The 10,625-nt window shown below is 39.6% G+C and overlaps 1 protein-coding gene across 1 annotated transcript in view; it reads left to right on the plus strand.

Annotated features, from left to right (window-relative positions):
• Positions 1-156: 156 nt before the first annotated feature.
• Positions 157-10,625, plus strand: part of TARS (threonyl-tRNA synthetase) — a gene marked incomplete at its 5' end in the record, with an annotated part of 16,262 nt that continues 5,793 nt past the window's right edge. The window contains 13 exons of the mRNA XM_010016743.1: positions 157-237; positions 1,095-1,285; positions 2,481-2,604; positions 3,710-3,831; positions 4,048-4,165; positions 5,509-5,573; positions 5,655-5,733; positions 6,274-6,420; positions 7,335-7,433; positions 8,161-8,327; positions 8,879-9,041; positions 9,126-9,263; positions 9,894-9,971. Of these exons, the coding sequence (XP_010015045.1) occupies positions 157-237; positions 1,095-1,285; positions 2,481-2,604; positions 3,710-3,831; positions 4,048-4,165; positions 5,509-5,573; positions 5,655-5,733; positions 6,274-6,420; positions 7,335-7,433; positions 8,161-8,327; positions 8,879-9,041; positions 9,126-9,263; positions 9,894-9,971 (1,572 nt within the window). The remainder of the gene's footprint in view (positions 238-1,094; positions 1,286-2,480; positions 2,605-3,709; positions 3,832-4,047; positions 4,166-5,508; positions 5,574-5,654; positions 5,734-6,273; positions 6,421-7,334; positions 7,434-8,160; positions 8,328-8,878; positions 9,042-9,125; positions 9,264-9,893; positions 9,972-10,625) is intronic.

The following is a 10,625-nucleotide window of genomic DNA, read 5'->3' on the forward strand; positions in this document are numbered from 1 at the left end:
AAAGGCGGTGTGGTTCACAGAGCAGGGAGCTGCGGGGCGGTTTCCCGGGGCGAAGGGCCGGGTCTCTTCCCTGGTGTGTGGTGATAAGGGGGGGTTAAAGCGCCGTAGGTATGAGGGGCTGCTGGAGAGTGAGGAAATGGTGCTCGCCTTCTTCAGGTAAATGCTGGGGAAGAAAAGAAGGGAGACTGCGGAAAGAAGAAGATGAAAGAGGGGGCCGGCGATGGAGGGCGGACGGAGGTGAGCTGCCCTTGGGCCACTAAGGGGGGGAGGTTGAAAGGTGCAGTCTCCGGTTGCTGTCTTGTGCGCTGCTGGCATTGCTGCAGTTCATCCCTGTCAAGATTTTATCTGGTGTTACAGTTACTCCTTTTCTCAGTTTACCGTGCAGCGACTTGGTTGCTTTCTACACCAAGTTGTGTTGGTGCAGCGGGAGAACAGCTGAGATTTCAATAGTTGCTTTGCACTGGGTGGTAAGCAGCGGGTCTCTGGAATGAGGAAAGCCAGTGTAAGGCACTCTGTCTTTTCTGTCTTGATCGTGGGTAAACACAGATCCCTCCTACTGCACAGAGAGGGACAGCTGCTCGCCAGCACTAATCCTGAGCCAAGTGCACAGCTGTACAACCTTGGTTGTGCCCAGGCTGATAGACGTGATGTAATTTGGTGTTACGCAGGCTGGAGCTGGTTCCTGTCCAGGTGGCTCAGAGTAGAGGCTTCCCTCTGTTTTTTAACTTAATATGAAAAATCTGTTTTTATGTTGAACTTAAGTAGTCTTTTCAGATTGTCCTTGCATAGCTTATTAAACAGGTGTTCAGTAAGCTATGTAGTAGGTTACTAATAGATGTGTGCTTTAGTTAACACATGTACAGTTGTACATTTCAAAGAAGTAATTTTCATTAAGCTGAAGTCTTATTAATAGATAATTAATACTATATAATTAATCTAACAATAATGATTGTTAGATATAGTCCATCTATAGATAAGGTCACAGCTGCGTGTGAAAAATGTATCCATTCTAATTTCATTCTTGACATAATGTGATATTAGATTACTATAATAACCTATTGTTTTTTTCCTTTGTTTTTATTTATTATATATAGCTGAATCCCTGGCCTGCGTTTATCAATGAGCGTTTAGAGATGTACAATAAACTTAAGGCTGAACATGATGCGCTCCTTGCAGAAAGAGCTGCAAATGACAGTAAACCTATTAAAGTTACATTACCTGATGGCAAGCAACTTGATGCTGAATCTTGGAAGACTACACCTTATCAAATCGCTTGTGGAATTAGGTATGGTGCTATTTTGTGATAGGCTCAATCATTTTCAGACAGCTCTGTGTCTGCGTGTAGTAGCTGAGGGGGTATATGTAATATATAGTTTCTCTCTTAGTCATTTATCTCAAGTCCTCTCAAGGCATCTTGAGAGGTAACCAATAGGCTTTTATTTTTGGAATGTAATTTTTTTTGCCTTCTGAAGATGCAGTTTCTAAAGTTACATAAGAATATAATTGGGATTTTTAGACACACATTACTTGCATATTTTCCCCCGCAAGTACTGTCATAGAATCATAGAATGCTTATGGTTGGAAAGGACCTTAAGATCATCCAGTTCTAACTCCCTGCCATGGGCAGGGACACCTCGCACTAGACCATGTTGCCCAAGCCCTGTCCAGCCTGGCGTTGAACACTGCAAGGGATGGGGCATTTACCACATTTTTGGACAACCTGTTCCAGTGCCTCACCACCCTCACAGCGAAGAACTAATCTGCTGCTAAATTTCCTAGCACATACAAACCAGTTCTCATCAAAATAGGGAAGATGACTGCTGGGTGATGTTTCAGTTCATTTCAGTGGGAGTTAACAGTATGAGTATTTTTCACTTTATCTCATTTTTTTTTGCATGGGGGATACCCATCAAAAAGAGCATTGCATATCTCCATGTTACTCAGACTGCCGTGGAGTGTATTTGGACAATGGACAATGACAGTTAAAATTACAAAAATTGGGTGATTCCTAGAGATGAAGTGCCTTTTTTTTTTTTTTTTTTTTTCGTGGTTAGGTGCCTTGTCATTGAAACCTTCTTTGCTTTTGTGTTTTGGGATCAAGGAAAGGGTTTTTTGCGTAGTAGAAACAAAACTATAAAAGTTACAACATCAGGAATGGTATTTGATAATCTTTAGAAGAGAAGCTCTGTCTTTTATCGCAGTAGGATTTTGAAGTTGGATTAGTACTTTGATGTGGCTGCCTCTGAGTCAGATATGTTAATGAATGTATTAATGTCAAGTTTCTTCCCTCATCTCTGAGATACGAGTAGGATTTTCATTAATGTTAAAGACATGCTAAACTGCTCTTTTATTTGGATTTTCTGTATGACACTGTATCTACTCTGAGCACTCCTGTAAACCTTACTCAAAATGGAGGGCGAATTTGGGGAACTTCTACTTGCTGATTTCAAAATATGACATACTGTGTATTTATTCTGTAGTCAAGGTTTAGCTGACAACACTGTTATTGCTAAAGTGAACAAGATGGTTTGGGATCTAGACCGTCCTTTGGAGGAGGATTGCACCCTGGAGCTACTTAAGTTTGAAGATGAAGAGGCTCAAGCAGTGAGTATCTTCTGCCAAAATTTGTTTGCCCTTGGATTTGCATTAAACACAGCCTTGAGTAGTTATTTGCATCTTCACCATGTTCAGAAGATGATGATGAGGGAACAGGTTTGCTGTGTACATCTGCATTTTCTATTGGTTCCTTACAAGGGAATTGCAGTAGTGCAGATAATACACGTTCTGCTATGTGTTTATAGTCATGTCTGCTAGCAGTTGCTGTAGTTTGTGTCAAGTCTGTTCTTGTTAAAACTTTATATTTGCAGCCTTCATGTTTATGTAGATCTTTTGAACTGATCTCTTCAGCACTGACTTTGAACACAATACTGAGTGCAAATGTATGTACAATCATAAAAGCACTGAGTAGGCTGCTCTTTGTGCATGCACAAGTGCATACTTTATTTTGGCTACTCATTCAGATACATGTGAATATCCAGTAAATTTGTAAATACGGTTTTCAGAAAAAATTGTTTGGTACAAGAAGCAGTCACACTCATAGGTCTTGCATTCAGACTTATGGTTTTCATATTGGCAAAATGATGGCTTCTGTGAGATTTTTTTTTTCTTTTGGACTGTGCAAATAAAAGGAGATGTGAAGTCCTATAGATGCAGTTTTAATTTGTCAAAACTTCAGGTGAACTACAAGATGGAGTATTATTTTTAACTGAAATGTACTTCAGTGCAGCATTTCCCATGCATAAAATCTTTAGATTAGGACCACAACCTTATGTTGAAAGTGCACCGTTTGGTCTTTATGCAGAGCTGACTGATTGAAGTTCACAGGGAAAAAAAAAAAAAGGTTTCTGAATGGGTTTCCTGATTTCTTGAGAATAATTGGATCATTTCAATGATAGTTGAAAATAAGAATTATGTGCTACCAAACTGTAACCAGTTTTCCAGTGGAAATACTACCTGTTGGATATATTGGTGCTTAGGATGAGAGTGTGGCTGGGCTGGTCACCTTTGCTCTGCATACAGTGCTCTAATGTGTACCCTGAAAAGCAGGGTACTTGTTGCAGATTTTGGGTTTCAGGGAAGGTTTTAAACTAAATACTCAGAAATGCACTGTGTGTGTTCAGACTGATCCCCTTTTTTTGCTTCCCATTAGGTATACTGGCACTCAAGTGCTCATATAATGGGTGAAGCTATGGAGCGAATCTATGGTGGCTGTTTGTGCTATGGCCCACCAATAGAAAATGGATTTTATTATGACATGTTCCTTGAGGAAGGGTAGGTTTTGTGTGTTAATCTTTATTAGGAGCGGGGTGGTGGCAATCACAGCAATATTTCTGTTACCTTCCTATTCCCGGAACAAAGTCATCTGCACTACTGAATGATGCTTTGTTCCTTGAAGTGCGTCCCATCCACAAGCTGGTTCACTGCAACTGATCAGAAATTGCAACTGAAAGCAAGAAGGATTCACTTTTGTGTGTGTGTTTACTTTAGGGGTGTGTCAAGTAATGACTTCTCTACTTTGGAAACCTTATGCAAAAAGATAATGAAGGAAAAACAAGCTTTTGAAAGACTGGAAGTTAAGAAGGAAACACTGCTTGAAATGTTTAAGGTAGGCTGTTTCAGAAGGTTGTTTCTAGCATCATGCAGTTATTCTTTAAGTAGTTGTAACTTTAGCTGCATTTCTGGTAGTGGTAGGAGGAGGTTAAATTTTTTAAGGTGGTATGGTCATATAAGCTGATATGTGGAATTTAACCAAAAAAAAAAAAGAGCAGGAATATGCAGTAGATTTTCGGCAACTATAAAGATTTTTATTCTTCTCCTGGGTGATCTTGGCAAAATCTCTGAAGCCACATTCTTTATTTCCCGCAGATGTAAATCTACAATATATTACGTGCAATTGTTATATGCCTGTATTAAATCGGCTGTTAGTAGAATGCTGTGGCGATACTACTGCATGTGCTGATGCATTCAGAAAGCTTCATAGAACATTTTCTAGAATGAGGACTTGTGAGAGGTCCACAGAACACTAAAAGCTGATCCTTTCTCTTCACTACCTAGCTGTGAATAATTACGTGTCATTCCTGAGATAGATGTTACTCAGTTTTCGCTGTTAGGAGATCAGGGGAATTGTAGAATCACAGAATGGTTTGGGTTGGAAAGGACCTTAAGATCATGTAGTTCCAACCCCTGCCATGGGCAGGGACACCTCACACTAAATCATGTTGCCCAAGGCTCCGTCCAACCTGGCCTTGAACACTGCCAGGGATGGAGCATTCACAACTTCTTTGGACAACCCATTCCAGTGCCTCACCACCCTCACTGTGAAGAATTTCTTCCTTATATCTAACCTAAACTTCTCCTATTTAAGTTTAAACCCATCAGCCCTTGTCCTATCACTCCAGTCCCTGGTGAAGAGTCCCTCTCCAGTATCCTTGTAGGTCCCGCCTCAGACACTGTAAGGCTGCTTTGAGGTCTCCACGCAGCTTCTCTTTTCCAGGCTGAACAGCCCCAATTTTCTCAGCCTGTCGTCAGCCCCTGATCATCCTTGTGGCCCTCCTCTGGACTTGCTCCAGCAGCTCTATGTCCTTCTTGTGTTGAGGACACCAGAACTGCACTCAGTGCTCCAGGTGGGATCTCGTGAGAGGAGAGTAGAGGGCATTTAGGTTGAAAAGTACCTTCATAGGTCTCCAGTCTAATCTCAAGCAGAGGGTGTAGGATCAACTCTGAAATCGAACTAGATTTCTAAGGGTTTGTCCAGTTGAGTCTTCAAAATGTGTATGGATGGAGACTCTACAACCTGCTCTCTGCACAGCTCCAGTACTTGACTGTCTTCTATCTTTTATGATCCTTTTTTGATGCAGCACAGCATCAGGTTTGCAAATAATTTAAACTGCTGGCCAACCTCTTGCTTAACAAGGAGATAACAAATATGTGTGCTGCTTTTCTTCTCAGTATAATAAATTCAAGTGTCGTATCCTGAATGAGAAGGTCAATACTCCAACTACAACAGTGTACAGGTAATTATACATGCATCATAATATTATTGGATGTATCTTTCTAGCATGAAATATACCAAATGAATGTTTTCCTACTCTTAGGTGTGGTCCCTTGATAGATTTATGCAGAGGGCCTCATGTTAGACATACTGGCAAGATAAAGACCATAAAAATCCATAAGGTAAGTGCTGAAAACTGCCTTAGACAAATGTTTTCACTGAAAATGCATTGCTGTCTTTGAGCCACAGGATGGTGTCTTATCCAAGAATGTACTGTGAAATAGGTAACCTGGCCAAAACCTCACTGTAACGAACTGGGAGGGCGTTTGATGCTAGAATGATACTCGGGTGGTGTGAAGCCCAGGTAGGTATCCAGGACCTGCACTCCAGTACGGATAGGAATGTGAGGCTTGGCTGAACTGTATCAATTAGAGTTTATAGTTTTTGCTCAGCTAATGGTTATAGCTGAGTGTGAATAAATAGTTGTAATAGGGTGGCTACAAAGAGAGCAAATAGGTTTAAAAAAACAATGGAGAGCTTGGAAGCCACCTTCTTGTTCTGGATTTTTCTGATCAGTGCTCTGAATGTAGGATTAAAACTCTCCTTATGCCTTAGTTGTTCTACATTAAGTATAGTGGTTTACTAATAATTGCATGCAGTAGTAGTAAAATGCGGAGACTTCTCCTTTTCTTCAAGGTTTTCATTTATTTTTTTGCACACAGAATTCTTCTACCTATTGGGAAGGCAAGGCTGATATGGAATCCCTCCAGCGGATCTATGGAATTTCATTCCCAGATGCAAAAATGCTGAAGGAGTGGGAGAAATTCCAGGAGGAGGCTAAAAGCAGAGATCACAGAAAAATTGGGCGGGTGAGAGTTTTTCTGCTAATGTGTTTCACAAACACTGTGTGGTTGTAGCCTCTTAACAAGAAGGATCTTGAAGACAGTGTATATTTGCTGCCACAATCGGGACGTGACACAACTGTATTTTTAGTTAAGTTGCAAAGTTGGGTAATTTTCTTTCAAAGATCATCAAAAATCTTAAAGCAAATAACTTTTCTTTAGACCTTTTGCTGCTTTAAACACATAAACATCTTTATTCCACATATGAGTCAGAACACAACATAGATACTTTGGTCTGAGCTCTTCAGGTTGCAGGCAGTGCTCATTCCTACACTGTTTGCTGCAGCCTATTCACTCACAGTTCTGTTCTTCTGTGTGATTTCAGAATTCATAATACATTTCTATGGGGTTTTGGTTGGTTTGGTTTTGGGTTTGTTTTTTAGATGGAAATGCCTGTCAGATAACTGATAGTCCTGAACACTGTTACAAGGTCTCCTGCTAGGACACCAGGCAAATACACAGGAAAATTCACTATGTGCAGGCCACAGGCATGTGCACAGTTTGTCACATTAGCAGGCTACAGGTCACACATTGAGGTCATGTCCAAATAGTTACAGAAAGCTGCAGAAGCAGAACTAAACATGACTTGCCAAAGTACAAAGGGAGCTCTGAGGGCACAGTAAGGAGTTATACATAAATGCAAAGTTTAGGAGCATCATTAATGAAATTGGAAACTGAACAATCTCCTTCTTCTGTCAGTACTGATGGGGATATAAACACTAGTGAAAATGCATCTCATCTGTTGGTATTGCTTTTAAAAAAACAAACAAACAAACTCAAACTTTCAGTAGTGACGCCAAGTCAGTAGTAATTCATTTGTGAATGTTAAGTGAAAAAGATGGTGTACAGGTACTAAGTTTTTCAAATCTATTTTTCTGCAGGACCAAGAACTGTTTTTCTTTCATGAGCTCAGCCCTGGTAGCTGTTTTTTCATGCCAAAAGGAGCTTACATTTATAACACATTAATTGAATTCATCCGGGTAAGGTCTTTCAGAAATCTTATAGAAGAAATTGCTTAGTTTTAGAAAAATACATAACAGCATGCTACATGTAACAGTATTGACAGCCCTGCGTTTCAAGTTAGTTGGATCTTTTACTTTGTAAACCATGGAACTAAAGAAACCTGATTTCTTTGAATTGGTGTTGTCACAATCTCTGCAAGGTTATGTTTTTATCAGTGCTTTACACCTGCAGCTAAAGCTCTGATAATGGTACTTTATAGTATGAATTCTTTAACATCTAATAGTAGCAGTAAGCTCACACTACAGCTGTCCCACTGATGCATATTGATCTGTTTTAATAAACTTACTAAATTTCACTCTGTAGAACTATTACGAAATTATGTGTAGGGGAAGAGAAATCCTGATCTTGCAGTATTTATAGTCTTGTCTTACTATTGTATATTTGCATTGCAATGTACTAACAAGTATCATTGAGTAATTACAGACTGCTTCTTTGCTTTCAGGGAAGAAACTTGTTCTTCTTGCCTGCTACAGAGGAATTGTTTGTGGGAAGGGTGGTGCTAGTGGAAGAGATGTATCCTGGCATGTCTAACTTGAATTTTACTCTGCCTTTTCTCTCCTCAAGTCAGGGACTTTTTTAGGGCAGCATTTGTATATTTTTATGGCTGCAGATTGAAGGCTGAGTAGCATTACTTTTGCAAGTTTGTCTTTTTAGTTATTTTATGTACTGGGTCTGTTGTTTCAGAGCGAGTATCGAAAACGTGGATTCCAGGAGGTTGTTACTCCAAATGTTTTCAATAGCAGACTATGGATGACTTCAGGGCACTGGCAGCATTACAGTGACAACATGTTTTCCTTTGAAGTTGAGAAAGAAATCTTTGCTCTGAAGCCTATGAACTGTCCAGGCCACTGGTAAGTACATGGCAAATCCACTTTACCAAAGATGATGCTGATTCAAACAAACAAATCCTGTTTCTTTTGCTTGCTTAATTGTAAAGATGGCTATCTTCAAGTATCTAGATGTGCATGCAGTCAGGAGTGGTGTAATTATGAGTCCTGTTGACTACGTGCTCTCTTTACTTGAGACACTGGAAAATACAATTTTTTCCATCATTACAGTGGCTATGTTTTTGAGCTGAAGCTTAACTGTCTTACTACAAAACCTGGATGTCCAAAATAGATACTGAGGCATTGTCAAATTTGTGGCAATTTAGGCATTCGGGTTTTAATGCTCAGCTTTAGGAGCTGTTTTATCTTCTCTCTGTTTGGTGAGGGAAGCATATCAGTTATAAAAGGATTATCTGCATTTGTTTCCCTGACAAAAGGAGATGTGAGTGATAATTATATTCAGATTACATCACTGGCATTATGGGCATCTGCTTAGGTACTGGCCTCTTCTCATTGGCTGTTCTTTGCAGAATTTTGATTCTGGATGAGCTTCAACTAATAAACTTTTCCTTCAGCCTTATGTTTGATCATCGCCCAAGATCATGGCGTGAGCTGCCATTACGGTTGGCTGATTTCGGTGTTCTGCATCGCAATGAACTGTCTGGAGCTCTCACAGGACTCACTCGAGTACGCCGGTTCCAGCAGGACGATGCTCACATATTCTGTGCTATGGAGCAGGTATGGGCTGCTATTAAATCAGGTATTAAAAACAGAATAAGTAATTTTTCCATATTTGAAACTTCTCTGTCTATTTTCATAAAGATTGAAGAAGAGATTAAGAGTTGTCTGGAGTTCTTGCGTGCTGTGTATGATGTCTTTGGATTTTCCTTTAAACTGAACCTCTCCACTCGTCCTGAAAAGTACTTGGGAGATATTGAAGTGTGGAATCAAGCTGAAAAGGTAACATAGTTTTATCAGCTTTTTATATGAAAGCAAGGCTGCAGCTTAAAGTCCTGTAAGAACATACTGGCTTCTAGGAACTATAGTGACAGCTGCGCATCAGCAGTATTACTTTAATAACAGTCTTCAATTCAGTCTGGCTGCTGTAAATAGCTTACCCTCCATACAGAAGCAATCTCCAGTGTCAAAATCAAATTACCACTCTCTCTTTTTTTCTCTTTCCTTGTATGTTTTTGTAATAAGAAAACAAAAAGAGGAGGAGGAGAGCCAATTCTGGCAGCTTCTGTAATTGAGCCATTTTCCAAAAGCACAGTTGCTTTCATGATGAAAGAGATGGGGTTAACCCCTGCAGGTGCAGTGCTAGGAAGAAGATATGGCAAGAATAGATACTGGGTGTATTGGGATTGATCCCCTCTCAATATTATCTACAAACTTTGAATCTAGCATAAAAAGTTCTTGTCTCCTAGCTAACACTGCTTTTTGGCCTCTCCCAAAATGAATGGATTAATTTGTTTGTTTATTTGTTAAATTTGGACTTTTTTTTTTTTTTTTTACGCTGACATGATGCTGTAACATGGAAGGACAGCAAATGATTGAGAAACACTCAGTGTATGTGTTCTTTATCTCTAGCAACTTGAAAACAGCCTCAATGACTTTGGTGAGAAGTGGGAGTTAAACCCTGGTGATGGAGCTTTCTATGGACCTAAGGTTGGTATGTTGCTAACCCTTAGCTGGGTTACATTTTTCATTCTGTTTGGATGGATCAGAGGGCTGGGATTTGTAAGAAGGGATGTTTTTTCTTGTAGTTACCTAGCACCATTTTAAGATGCTGCCTGACTCAAGTTTTGTGGTTTTCCAGGTATTTAAACTCTGATAAACTTGAGAGAGAAATAATACTCTCTGATCCTGGTTTTCACATAGCCTTAATACTCAATTAAACCCAATTTACATATATAAACCATTTGTATGCTGCTTAAACAGCTGATTTATTTAGTGGGATACATGAACAGAAGGTGGCACTGTAAGATCTGTATTAGTAGAGCAATTGCTGCATGAGAAGTAATCTGTTGAATACTAAGTGAATCACAAGACATAAAGAATACAAAAACTTTCTGGTTAAACAGTTATTTTGAAAAATGTTGCTTTTACTGGCATAGTTTTGTAGCTGTATTGAATTGCTGGTGAGTTTTGGTATTATAAAAAGCCCCTTGTATTGGTTTTGTGGTTTTGTTGGGATTTTTAAAGCTTGTCTCCTCAGTCAACTTGAGCTTCTAGAAATTTCCTGGTATCTTTGAGCACAGGGACAGAAAGCCTTGCAAAATTACTTGTAAATCTTTCCCTCGTAAACATACACTAACTCTA

The sequence above is a fragment of the Nestor notabilis genome, unplaced genomic scaffold (assembly GCF_000696875.1).
Source record: "Nestor notabilis isolate BGI_N333 unplaced genomic scaffold, ASM69687v1 scaffold5256, whole genome shotgun sequence".
In the NCBI taxonomy this organism is placed as follows: domain Eukaryota; kingdom Metazoa; phylum Chordata; class Aves; order Psittaciformes; family Psittacidae; genus Nestor; species Nestor notabilis.